Source organism: Notolabrus celidotus, chromosome 13, assembly GCF_009762535.1.
Source record: "Notolabrus celidotus isolate fNotCel1 chromosome 13, fNotCel1.pri, whole genome shotgun sequence".
Classification (NCBI taxonomy): domain Eukaryota; kingdom Metazoa; phylum Chordata; class Actinopteri; order Labriformes; family Labridae; genus Notolabrus; species Notolabrus celidotus.
In genome coordinates, this window is record NC_048284.1 from 15,812,874 (window position 1) to 15,827,350 (window position 14,477).

The following is a 14,477-nucleotide window of genomic DNA, read 5'->3' on the forward strand; positions in this document are numbered from 1 at the left end:
CTCTTCTGTTGCCCCTAAATGGTGGAATGAATTGGCCAACTCCATTCGATCTGCAGAGTCCCTCTCTACTTTCATAAGACAGCTAAAGACCCAGCTCTTTAGGAAGCAGTATGCACTTAGCTAGACTGTTCTCCACTGTTGTCCCCAGTGGCAGATCATGTCTTCCAACTACGATTGACTCGCACTGTCCTGCTCTACTCTGGGAATCTGTGTTCAGCTCTTGAGGGACCCAGCACTTGGTACTTTGGTCATTATTGTGGTGATGTTAATTGTTGATGATGATAATGGAAGGTCTTAAATTGGTTGGTTGCTTCATTGTAGATGTTCCTTATTTTGGGGAAAAAAAAAAAAAATTCCTTACTTATTTTTGTGTATTGCCTTTACACTGCTTGGCAGTACATGCACCCAAATTGACTTGAAGCACTTTGTTACTCTTACTGATCTTGTTTCCTCTTGTCTAGATCTTTGCTTGTGTTGTTCTTGTTCTCGTATGTACGTCGCTTTGGATAAAAGCGTCTACTAAATGACATTGTAACATTGTAACATTGTAACACTTCACCTCACCATTATACCTCCATGCATTTGCAGTGACAGCAAGGTTTAACAGAGGCATAACAGTCCCATCTTGAAGAGGCACTGTGAAAGGGGCTACAATCTGTCCACATGTAATGAGGAGCAAATCCTGAATAGGCCTTTGTGGCTCCAGGGAGAGGGGCATCAAGACTTCTTTGAAACATCACAGTGACCTTTCACTTCAAAATCTTGAGAGCCCATAGAAAGAAAGAAAGGTACTTTATTGATCCCCAGGGGGGAAATTAAATTTTTTCACTCATGCTATTTTGGACATGCTACACATAGTTTTTTTTGGTATATACATACAAATGCACACACATGCAGTGAACATGCTTAGGGAGAGATGTCAGAGTGAGGCTACTGCCGTCAACCAGCGCACCCAGAGCAGTTGGGGGTTCGGTGCCCAAGGGCACCTCAGCAGTGCCCAGGCAAGTGAACCAGCACCTCTTCAGCCACCAGTCCACTTGCCAAACTTCGTCCATACTGGGACTCGAACCAGCGACCCTTTGGTTCCCAAGCCTTATGTCGCCCTATGGACTGAGCTACTGCCGCCCCCATATCAGCATAACTCACATTTACTATGTCGTTCAGTTGTTCCTCATGTTTTCCACAATACCTGGGTTTGCAACATGTCCCTTGGGTATCTAAAATAAAGTCTGATGGGCAGATCTTTTTTAAAACTCATTGGCCAATTGTAGGTGTAACATGTAGGCATGCCGAGTGAGAACACAGTCCTTGTTCACAGCGCGTGATTTTTCATGCTTATTGCAATAGGAATAGACTTTCCCAATGTGTTAAAATTGCGAGTGCTCACATTGCAATATGGGTGAAATTGCAGTTCATTGTGCAGCCTTAAAAAGACTTGATAAAACAGATTCAAGACTAAGCCAATCTCTTTTTTAAAGAGAAGAACAGATCACTTAAATCAAAATACATCATTTTGGAGCGAGCTCGTGACTGTGCTATTTTAAGACTATTGGCAAACTCACCACCACACCTCCAAAAAACGAAGGCTGGGTCATGTCTGGGTATGGCTGTGATGAAAATCTGAGCTGCAGTGACAGAAATATCAACCTAAATGAAGCAGTCTGTATTTGGAAAGTACAACGTTTCCCTGGCTTGCTCTCAAGGCTTCTGGCTGCCATGGCAACAATGTTGGTCTCCGAGTGACTCATCCTTTCAGTGTCTATCACACAACAGGAGCTATAAGCACTTCAACCTCGCCATTGCAGGAGGGAAGAGGTATCCTTGCTGTCTGCACTCTGTTGGGACCAGAAAACCGACTGGCTGCAGAGATGTCCTTTCTGAGTCTGGTTACTTTGGGAACCAGGAATAGTGCTGATAAACTGTTTATTTATCACTCTGTCCTCAGATTCATATCCAGAGTAACTGGGGACAAGCAATCTAAATGAGGAAGCATTGTAAAGATGATGAATTACAATCATATGAAGGCTTCTATAGCATGTAGACACCACAATCTTATGACTAAACCGACTCCACCTATGTTTTCTTCATATGTCCTACAACCAGTGTTCTCACCCTGTTAGAAATGCTCATGATATTCTGCCAAACCTTTAGTTCCAAGTAATGTGGATATTTATAAACACATCCTAACTGTTGCAACGCATTAACACTCGAACATACACTAAGTATGGACAGCTATGTACGTGCATGCAGCCTATTTGTGACCACACACTCATATATGAGTCATGAGCCATGCAGTTGTCTGCTACTAGATAACAGATGGTGAATTGATGAATTCAAACAAGCTCCACAATTGTGACTGGTTCCCCTGCAAACATCCTCAAGGCAAAGCACAAATGTGGGGTTTGGCAGGGTGAGTAAGCAAAAAAAATAGGAATCAGATTTCTTCAGGTTTTCATTTGTGGACACGGTGAGGGATGTACACGATCTTAAATGCGGACAGTAAGTCCTGAATTGGAAGTGTGCACCTCCATATTTTGAAGGAAAATATGATAAAATCTGAGTGCTGCTTCTGACTTAGTGATGCGATCAGGAGACTCAGAGCAAACAGGTTCAGAGGCCACTGAATAATGATGAGAACAACTCGTATGTATCCCTTTAATCACATCTCCTCTCTTTTCAGATACCATAAGGAACCCAAATGCAGCATTACATTGCAACTGCAAGCATGAGTCAGGACTTTTTTTTTGCTTAAAAGGTGTGAGATGCACATGAAGTCCATGACTGTTCACATTAGGGACGGGCATTTCAAGCCAAAAGTAATATTCCATAATCATTGGCATCTATCTGCAATTATTCGAATAATCCCCCCGCGCGCACACACACAAACACACCTGTCACGTTAACGGTCTGTTTCTGTGGCAGTCCCGTTAACCAGCAGCAAGACAAGGTTTTGCTAGTAGCGGGCACTGACAGTGTCCGTCTCGATCTTTCTGTCGGTGTTTCTGTGGCGCAGCAGCGAGGTGTGTATGTTTCCATTTTACAGCCATGCTCAGTCTCTGGAAATACGCGTGTAGTGGTGTGAGATTCAGAAACGGAGAAAATCCGCAGACGCCGTGCGTCTACAGTGCTCATCTGCACTCTGTATCACGCACGGCAGAGTTCCGCCCCGATGCGCACACAGACACACAAACACATGCGCTAGAAAACACAAACGACATACAGTCATGATAGTGAAGGCTCAGACTTCAACAATGGAACTGAACAGAAACATATTTTAGACTCACAGTGCCCAGTTTTCTGTCTACTCGTTCTTATTGAGAAAAAAAGGCATATGAAGATGGTCAGGTGTCAGCCGGGAGCACAACCGAGTCATAATCAGTTTGGTGGCGGAGAAAAAAACGCTCATGGAGACCTGTCACTCAGCCGCAGCCCCCAGCTGAGTGTCTCCGCTGTGTGTGCAACACCTTTAGTCAGCTGATTCACATCGAAACATGCTTTAAACTTAAAACCCCTCCCTGATACATGAACGAAATATGGGACCACATGATGTTTGTTCCACATGATATAAAATCAAAACAATAAAATGTGTTTCAGTAAGTTCTTAACAATTAATTAATCGATGTTCGATTAATTGTTGACATTCCTCGTTTGTATTGATCAGGAGTACTGGACTCCAGCTTTGGTTTCTTATGAAGTTTATTAACAATTATGTTCTAGTTTGTTCAATCAGTGCTGGGACACAATCAATCAATCTTTATTAGTATAGTGCCAAATCACAACAAACGTTATCTCAAGACGCTTTTACAGACAGAGCAGTTCTAGAGCGTACTCTGTTAAATTATTAACAGAGACCCAACACCAAGACAGGATACGACTCAGTCTGATCTCATCTTAAGCATTGCATCTCGCTGTATTTAGCTAGTTACTGCGGTGAGGACAAACTTCCTTTTAACAGGCAGAAACCTCCAGCAGAACCAGACATCTGCCTTGACTGAGTTGGGATTGACAAGAGGGTTAGAGGAGAATATGAGAGAGAGAGAGAGAGAGAGAGAGAGAGAGAGAGAGAGAGAGAGAGAGAGAGAGAGAGAGAGAGAGAGACCAAAACAAACAGCACAACATGTTTTTCATGTAACAGAGGAGAAACATGCTCACACATCAATGTTACTCTTTGTCTCAAAACTCCTTCAGGGATCATTACAGTGACCTGAACTGTACTGAAAGAAAAGCATGCGAACTGGACACAATGAATGAACCCCAATGAAGGGCTGAAACCTCTGAGCCAAGATTAGCATTTCAGGTAACAAGCTTTTTAATGCCTTCTTTTGCAATCACACGTGTTGTATTATTGTATTGCAGTGTAGTATTTGCTCATAATATTGGAGACTACCTCTTCTGATAGCTGTGATTTATTTGGTCTCACCATCAACAGGGTTTGTTTGTTTGTTTATGAGTTTCCTCTTCCTTTTTGTCATAGCTTTTGAAGCTCCGCTTGAACATTTCAAACTCATTCACTCATACCAAAGACCACAAAGCTTAAGTCCAACTTTTAGAGAGCAGTTGATCCCTTTCTTATTGGTTAATCCCATAGACTGTATATATAATGGACAGCGTCGCTCTGCCTATTCCCATTGTCCGGTTTTGAATACTGCAGCCAGCCACCAGGGGGAGCAGTTTTTGTGGCAGCCTCACTTCGAGCCGAGCAAGACGATATCCATTTTATATACAGTCTATGGTTAATCCAGCACTTTCATGTGTGTTTCTTTCCCACAGTAAACAGCTTCTAGCCCAGCCAATATTCATTAACACCACTTTTTTTGTACTAACCATCATTGTAATTAAAATACAGTTAAATACTCAAACCACTCATTTGAGAATAGACCCTGACCACAAATAAGACCGGTTTCCTCAATGCCATACCAGTTACAGTAAACCATGACAACACAAATCACACTCAAGCCTTTAGTGCTAGAAAGTCAGCTCATTTGGCTGTCACTTACACACTCGTCAACAAGACGGTTGCTGCCATGCTGCTTCAAGTCAATCTGGGTGTGGTTGTCATGCCATGCTCTTGTTTTACAAGATCGTTTCAAGCGAATCAAACTTACGGAAAACTGGATTTCCTTTATAATACCTGGTGTCTGTTAGCGTCATTTCAGATGGATAATACATTTTTTAATTCAATCCTTTGAAACTGGTATGACAGCAATCACTGTTGATGCCGTGTCATTCATTAAATGTTTCTTGAGATGTTGCATCATGCTGAAAACTTCCATTTCTACTTGACCAGGCAAGTCTTTCTCACTTCAACTGTGATATTTCTCCCGGTATCGTAAACACGGGTGATAAGCTGTTGAGGCTTGTCTTCATATGTTTTGGCAAATTAGTCATGAGATTTTATAAATCGCACTTCCAATTTTAAAGTGAGTTCAATATAAATGAGGGGGAAAGAGTACACAGTAGGTTCTCCATTCGATGAATCAAAGTAAACTTGTGCATTGAATGAACACATCTGAGTATTATATGTTCTATGTCTAATTCACTATGTATTAGTAGACCGAATGGCATCTAAACCTTGATTCATCATTTCCATTCCTCCCTGTTACGTTAGCTCAATGTAAACCATAGCAGCCGTATGCCTATGCTCCAGTTGCAGTGACTTGTGAGGACATGTTTAAGTACACAGTGGAGATGCACACATGATTGTGAATGGAATCTAAGTACACAAGGTTGTAAGCAAGCTTAGCTCTGGTCCATTTAACCACAGGCTACAGGAAGACAACCAACCGGCATCTAGACAGGTCCATGTTTGGATATGTCATGTTACTGCAGCGTTGGAAAGAGCATTAAGAGTATCAAGAAAGTTTACATGGTGATTCAATTTGCATGAGATTTTAAATCTGTGGAGGAAGCATTAAAAATCAACAAGTACTGCACTGCCCTTGATCAGGTCATATGCCTGAGCTTACCGTACCTCCACCCCACATGCATCACCTCCACCTAAAACAGAGCACTGCATCAACTGACAACAGACTCTACTATGTTTGATACTGGCCTCCCGTATTTTCCCACACAGTGTCATGCTTCACTTGCTGCATTTTTGCTGTCCTCTAGTCTCCACTGCACTTTTCTAATGCTGAGAGCTTGGTAGTTGCCACTGTCATATATTCACTGTACCATGATAACAAAACACACATCACTCCAGGGCTTAGATAGGCCTCTAAAAACAAGCTGCAAAAACTAACAAGTCCCAGCTAGGGATGCACGATATTGGATTTTTTGCCGATATCCGGTATGCCGATATTTTACAACTCATTCAGCCAATTACCGATATTTCTTCCCGCACACCTAATTGTGAAAAGTGCAACTGTACAGCAATTAAACCTAAATTAAATAAAATGGTTTACTCTTTGACAGTAAATGTGCCTCAATTAGTCAGCTACATGTACCTTACAGACTGCTGCTTAAATTCAAATTTAAACTTAAAACATGAACCCACCCATTATTTAATCAGTTAATTATATCAGCGGATATCGGCGTGTTGGCCGATATCCGATAGTTCATTTTAAAGTCAATAGTGGCCGATACCGATAATGTGCAGATAATATCGTGCATCCCTAGTCCCACCCAAAAGAAAAAAAATCTACCTGGTATTCAACAGGTGGTTCAGCATTCCTCTATCTTTCAGACAAGTCGCCTGTGACCTGCTCGTCACAATTTTTTGAATTTCAGACTTGCTGGAAGGAGCTGGAAGGTGTATGTGCTGAATGAGAGTAAGTAAAGCAGGCCCGTCTCATCTTCTTGGATGAGATGATCCAGTTTCCTGCCTCTGGCAAAGTTCTCGAGTTATAACTCAACAATGTTTGCAGTAGGAATGACTTGTCTTCATCACAAGATATAAACTTGTCAAGCTGTAGAGAAAAGATTGCTGCTGCTGTTTTCTTCCACTTTCTCCGTTTTTTAGCATCAGGAGGAAGTCACATGCAATGCAGCACAATCTAACAAATCATACGTCTATTGCTGAAGATAGTGTTGCCCCATAGCCCCAAACCGTTCTCAACTCTCAGGTAGGGATTTGAAACTCCCGCCCCCTCACAATACCTTGAAGGAAAAATCCCTCCTAACCCCTTTTTAGCTCTCTAGATGTGCCCCTGCATGTTGATTCAGCCCCAACTACTCTGCTGAGACTGCTCTGGAAGGTTTTAAAACCACCTTGAAACAGGCACAATGCAACCATAGTGCAAGGAAAGTCATCTGTTGAGGAAACTGAGCATTTTGCACAGGGAGCACAAGCTGAAGTGATGCACTTTGACAGACAACCGTGTCATTCATTAAAACATCCTGGGGTCCAACCATCCAAACTGCTTGTGTGGAGAACTAGCAGCAGAAAAACTAAAGGCGCTTTTCGACTGCAGGAACTTTACCTAGGAACTAGCAACTTTACCCCTGAACTATGTGCATTTCAACCGGAGTAACTAGGGTCTAAATTTAGTTCAGGGGTAGATAATCTCCTTCCTGAAAAGCCCCTGCCTAGGGGGGGTAGCACTTTTCAAAGGTCCTGGGACTTTCGGTTGAACGTAACAGTGTTCGTGGAGTTTACATAGTTGTTAAAACACAGGGAGTTCCTGGGAATACATACTAGTTTAGTTCTTTATCAAGATTTTAAAATATGATTTAATATAATTTTTTCTCCATACATCACTGGCCTCATTTGCACAATCTACCCTGGACTTCAGCACACGGTTGAAACGCAGACAACAGGTGCATTTCGAGCAAGAGTTCCGGGGTCTTTTAGTCCCCAGAACTACTTTCCCTGGAACTAAAAGGTTCCTGTGCCCCCATTGTTGTCTGCGTTTCGACTGTGGGCTGAAGGCCTAGGTAGATTGTGCAAATCAGGCCAGTGATGTATGGAGATAAAAAATGATATTAAATCATATTTTGAAATCTTAATAAAAAACTAAACTAGTATGCATTCCCAGGAACTCCCTCTGTGTTTCAACAACTGTGGAAACTCAACAAACACTGTTACGTTCAACCGAAAGGCCCAGGATCTTTGAAAAGTGCTACCGCCAAACAGGAGCTTTTCAGGGGGGAGATTATCTACCCCTGAACTAAATTTAAACCCTGGTTCCTCCGGTCGAAACACACATAGTTCAGGGGTAAAGTCCCTAGTTCCAAGGTAAAGTTCCTGCGGTCGAAAAACACCAATACAACGTCTAACAATGGGGGCACAGGAGCCTTTAGTTCCGGGGAAAGTAGTCCTGGGGCTGAAAGACCCCAGAACTCTTGGTCGAAATGCACCTTAAGGAAAGCAGGAAGAACTGTTTCCACCACAGTGTTGCCCTGTCCTGTGGGTTATAACACAACACTTATGTATAAAGTGTTTGCAGAAATTGCTCCCATTTTCCCCATGTTTCCTGGTTACAGTCACGCTGAGTACAAAGTGCTGAAGCTCAAACAACACGTTGGTGGTCATTCCAGCCTATTTTAAGCAGCAGACCCCTTCATCCTCTTACCTTTGAGCTGCGGCAGCGGTGAGAGCTCCACCGGAGCGCTCTGAGTGCGGTATTGAGAGGAGCCCTGGGATTTTCTCTGCTTCTGGGCCTTCCTCATGGACTTTCTCGTAAACCCATCCACTTTCTCGGCTGCGGAGATGGCCGACATTTTGATGCAGGAATGGACGAGAGGACTTCAGAAAAAAAAGCTATTTTCTCCCGAGGTTAAAATGAAAGGTTTCCTCTTCTGTTCGCATCAGCACAAAAACACGGAGTCCAAACTGCGCGACTTGAAGCTCGTCCCCCTTATCCAAGTCGTGTGTTATTCTGTGTAATCCAACATGGTCGCTAGGTACTGGGGGTTAGACTGTGTCCAAAGGCTGCATCATCTGGACAACTTGAAGACAGAAACACGGATGCAATCTTTAAAACACCAACACAAATCCCATTACTTAACTTGCAGTAAAATAAGAGTTACAAAGACAAGGAAATTACCTCGTAAGTGCCTCGATTTCTAATGTTTTATTACTGCTTCTTCGCGATAGCAAGCAAGTCTACCTGTTGCTAACGGAATAAAAAGCATTGTCTCTAAAAGCTGCTGGATTTAGTCTCAAAGTCCTGACAGGAGCAAACTTACTGTACTGCGAGGCTGCCAGCTAACGTCCCTAGCTAGCTTGCTAAAATTAGCCGCCGTTAATGTGTGCCTCTACCACAACAGCCTGCACCGCTGCTGCCTTAAAAAAAAAGTTAGAAACGGTAGAAAACCAAATGCATCCACGTTGTTCGTGGTAGGAACACGGAGTCCAGGAACAAAAGCGCTGTTTTTAATCCTGGTTCGACTTGAGCTGAGTGTTTCAAAAGAACCATCCGCAATCGATGAAGTTCAATTTAACTCGACGAATGAGTCTCTTTTAGCACTTCAAAGTTAGCACCGTGTCCACAGCTGAGATCAAAGGACTTATACTCCTCGCGTGGAACATAATTTTCGATCCCACGACCTCGTGAAGTCGGTGTTTTCCCTCAATTCAGCAGTTTAATCGATGCTCAGTAGGCAGCCGCACAAACACTCCCTGTACAGCCGTTGTCCGTCTGCTTGACTGTTAGGTACACTGCAGAGCCTGACAGTTGTACGTCATTGAGTGACGTCCCTGGCTGGCCAATCACAGAGCAGAGAATCGAGGAAGCTGTTAACTTTTTCAGCCAATGAGGAGCGCGGAAATTGGGCTCGGAACACGTGATGTGAGAAAACAAATACATGACGTTGTACAGTTAAATGAGTGGCAGCTGGAGTAGGCGCAAGTAAAATGGGACACATTAACATTTATTACTCAACGAAGAGGTTCAGGGTTGATGTTTAAATTAGTCTTTGATTTTTATAGGTTTGACCTTTACCCTAACCCTAACCCTAATCCTAACCCTAACCCTAACCCTAATCCTAATCCTAATCTTAACCCTAACCCTAACCCTAATCCTAACCCTAACCCTAACCCTAACCCTAATCCTAACCCTAACCCTAATCTTAACCCTAACCCTAACCCTAACCCTAATCCTAACCCTAACCCTAACCCTAACGCTAACCCTAACCCTAATCCTAACCCTAACCCTAACCCTAACCCTAATCTTAACCCTAACCCTAACCCTAATCCTAACCCTAACCCTAACCCTAATCTTAACCCTAACCCTAACCCTAATCCTAACCCTAATCCTAACCCTAACCCTAATCGTAACCCTAACCCTAACCCTAATCCTAACCCTAACCCTAACCCTAATCGTAACCCCGTAATCACAGAGCAGAGAATCGAGGAAGCTGTTAACTTTTTCAGCCAATGAGGAGCGCGGAAATTGGGCTCGGAACACGTGATGTGAGAAAACAAATACATGACGTTGTACAGTTAAATGAGTGGCAGCTGGAGTAGGCGCAAGTAAAATGGGACACATTAACATTTATTACTCAACGAAGAGGTTCAGGGTTGATGTTTAAATTAGTCTTTGATTTTTATAGGTTTGACCTTTACGGAAGAGGATAAGAGCCACGGAAGAAAAAAAAAATTAAGGTCAACATTTTTTTAATTAATTTTTTTTTTTTTTTTTTTTAAATTCAAAAGTCTGAGAAAAAAAGTCAGAATTCTGAGATTAAAGTCAAAATTCTGAGATTAAAGTCAGAATTCTGACTTTTTTTTTCCAGTGGCTCTAATCCTCTTCCGTATGATCTTTCTTGATTCTCAGAATCAGAATCAGTTTTATTGGCCAGGTATGCTTGAACACACAAGGAATTTGTCTTTGGTAAACTGTGCTCTCTTTGTACAAAGGCATAATAATAAGGCAAACAATAAAAATATAAATATAAATATAATAATAACATCAACTATAAACACAGAAGAATAACACATTGGCATGACTAATATGTACAAGCTAAAAAATAATATATGATAATAGTGCAGTGGTAAGTAGTGCAAAGATGCTGATGTGAACGTGAGGAAGTTTTACATTCAAAAAAGTATATGTGGGTGATAGTTAAATAATAAAATAAATAAAAAATATGTGGATTCTGCTTGGAGAATTGTTACATTGTTTATCTACATGTTTATTTACAGAGTAATATTCCGTGTTTATTTCAAAGCGACAGGTACAGGCACTGTTATGGATTGTTATTGTCTGTCTGTCACAGTCCATTATTTCATCTCATCTCGCACTGTCTCTCTAACTGCTGATGACATTATAATGCATATAACATTATATTATATAATTATCTTTGCTATATTATATTATGTTATATTACATTATTATTGTTTTACTACAACTTACGGTCATATTTTATATGCCCATATTTATTGATTAAATTGTGTCAACCCGTCACTACTGAAACATTTTTAATACTGCCTGTAATTACCTCTATTTAATCCATTTGTAACATTTGTATTTATCTCAATTCCATTTGTAACATAGGATATATCTAAGTTGTATTCTATCTTTATTTTATTTGAGTAATTGGAACTTTTTTTTCTTGATTGTACTTATGTCTGTGTTGTTGCAACAACTGAATTCCCCCCCGGGGATCAATAAAGTAATATCTTATCTTATCTTATCGTAAAAAGTCACAGTGCTCAGACCCAGCTCTGCTCACAGCAGAACTTTGTTTTGATTGGTCAGCATTGGCGGCCATGCGGCCAATCACATGTGAGGATATAGGATACAAGTGATGGAGGGGAGGCTGTGTATCGTGGCTACATCTGTTCCGTCTGAGAGAGTCTTCTCAAAGACAGAACAAATACTCACTGAGAGGAGAAATTGGATCAGCCCATCCAAGCTGAGGCATCTGATTTTTCTCAATGCCAACCTGAACTGAGGACATTAATAATGTTTGCTCGAGTTTAGTTCTGGTTCTGTTTGCTTCAGTTTGGTTCTGGTTCTGTTTGCTTGGGTTGGTTCATGTTCGGTTCTGGTTCTGTTTGCTTGAGTTCGGTTCGGTTCTGGTTCGGTTCTGGTTCGGTTCTGGTTCGGTTCTGGTTCGGTTCTGGTTCTGTTTGCTTGAGTTCGGTTCTCGTTCGGTTTTGGTTCGGTTTGCTTGGGTTTGGTTCTGGTTCTGGTTCTGTTTGCTTGAGTTCGGTTCTGGTTCGGTTCTGGTTGGGTTCTGGTTCGGTTCTGGTTCGGTTCTGGTTCGGTTTGCTTGGGTTTGGTTGGGTTTGGTTTTGGTTCTGGTTCTGTTTGCTTGAGTTCGGTTCTGGCTCGGTTCTGGCTCGGTTTTGGTTCGGTTTTGGTTCGGTTTTGGTTAGGTTCTGGTTTGGTTTACTTGGGTTTAGTTCTGGTTCGATTCTGGTCTGTTTGCTTGAGTTCGGTTCCGGTTCGGTTCTGTATCGGTTTTGGTTCGGTTCCGGTTCTGGTTCGGTTCTGGTTCTGGTTCGGTTCCGGTTCTGGTTCGGTTCACTTGAGTTTGGTTCTGGTTCGGGTCTGGCTCTGTTTGCTTGAGTTTGGTTCTGGTTCTGTTTGCTTGAGTTTGGTTCTGGTGCGGTTCTTGTTCTGTTTGCTGGAGTTTGGTTCTGGTTCGGTTGCTTGAGTTTGATTCTGGTTCAGTTCAGGTTCTTTGGGCTTGAGTTTGGTTCAGGTTCTGTTTTGGTTCTTTTTGCTTGAGTTTGGTTCTGGTTCTGTTTGCTTGAGTTTGGTTCTAGTTCTGTTTGCTTGAGTTTGGTTCTTGTTCTGTTTGCATGAGTTTGGTTCTGGTTCTGTTTGCTCAACACTTATCCTAACCCTAACCCTAATCCTAACCCTAACCCTAACCCTAACCCTAATCCTAACCCTAACCCTAACCCTAACCCTAATCCTAACCCTAACCCTAACCCTAACCCTAATCCTAACCCTAACCCTAATCCTAACCCTAACCCTAACCCTAACCCTAACCCTAATCCTAACCCTAACCCAACCCTTATCCTAACCCTAACCCTAATCCTAACCCTAACCCTAACCCTAATCCTAACCCTAACCCTAATAATAACCCTAACCCTAATCTTAACCCTAACCCTAATAATAACCCTAACCCTAATCTTAACCCTAACCCTAACCCTAACCCTAATCCTAATCCTAACCCTAACCCTAATAATAACCCTAACCCTAACCCTAATCCTAACCCTAACCCTAACCCTAATCCTAATCCTAATCTTAACCCTAACCCTAACCCTAATCCTAACCCTAACCCTAACCCTAACCCTAATCCTAACCCTAACCCTAATCTTAACCCTAACCCTAACCCTAACCCTAATCCTAACCCTAACCCTAACCCTAACGCTAACCCTAACCCTAATCCTAACCCTAACCCTAACCCTAACCCTAATCTTAACCCTAACCCTAACCCTAATCCTAACCCTAACCCTAACCCTAATCTTAACCCTAACCCTAACCCTAATCCTAACCCTAATCCTAACCCTAACCCTAATCGTAACCCTAACCCTAACCCTAATCCTAACCCTAACCCTAACCCTAATCGTAACCCTAACCCTAACCCTAATCGTAACCCTAACCCTAACCCTAATCCTAACCCTAACCCTAACCCTAATCCTAACCCTAACCCTCATCCTAACCCTAATCCTAACCCTAACCCTAACCCTAACCCTAATCCTAACCCTAACCCTCATCCTAACCCTAACCCTAATCTTAACCCTAACCCTAACCCTAATCCTAACCCTAATCCTAATCCCTAACCCTAATCCTAACTTTAACCCTAACCCTAATCCTAACCCTAACCGTAACCCTCATCCTAACCCTAACCCTAACCCTTACCCTAATCTTAACCCTAACCCTAACCCTAACCCTAACCCTAATCCTAACCCTAACCCTAATCCTAACCCTAACCCTAACCCTAATCCTAACCCTAATCCTAAACCTAACCCTAATCGTAACCCTAACCCTAACCCTAATCATAACCCTAATCCTAACCCTAAACCTAACCCTAATCCTAACCCTAATCATAACCATAACACACAACCCTAACCCTAATCATTACCCTAATCTTAACCCTAACCCTAATCCCTAACCGTAATCCTAACCCTAACCCTAATAATAACCCTAACCCTAATCTTAACCCTAACCCTAATCGTAACCCTAACCCTAATCCTAACCCTAATCCCTAATCCTAACCCTAATCATTACCCTAACCATAACCCTAACCCTAATCCTAACCCTAAACCTAACCCTAAACCTAATTCTAACCCTAACCCTAATCATAACCCTAATCCTAATCCTAACCCTAATCCTAACCCTAATCCTAATCCCTAACCCTAATCATAACACTAACCCACAACCCTAATCCTAACCTTAATCCACAACCCTAATTCTAACCCTAATCATACCCCTAATCCCAACCCTAACCGTAACCCTAACCCTAATCACAATCCTTACCCATCCTTAACCCTAACCCATACCCTAATCACAACCCCTGGTTCTGTTCTGTGGTTATGTTTGCAGTTTTTTGTTAATTTGTACAATAAAAAAGTT

The 14,477-nt window shown here is 42.1% G+C and overlaps 1 protein-coding gene across 1 annotated transcript in view; it reads right to left on the reverse strand.

Annotated features, from left to right (window-relative positions):
- Positions 1–9,636, reverse strand: part of ppp2r5a (protein phosphatase 2, regulatory subunit B', alpha isoform) — a 68,350-nt gene extending 58,714 nt beyond the window's left edge. The window contains exons 1-2 of the mRNA XM_034699288.1: positions 8,988–9,636; positions 8,514–8,889 (exon numbers count right to left, since the gene is read on the reverse strand). Coding sequence (XP_034555179.1) covers positions 8,514–8,661 — 148 coding nt within the window. The 5' untranslated portion in view covers positions 8,662–8,889; positions 8,988–9,636. The remainder of the gene's footprint in view (positions 1–8,513; positions 8,890–8,987) is intronic.
- Between the last annotated feature and the right edge of the window lie 4,841 nt (positions 9,637–14,477).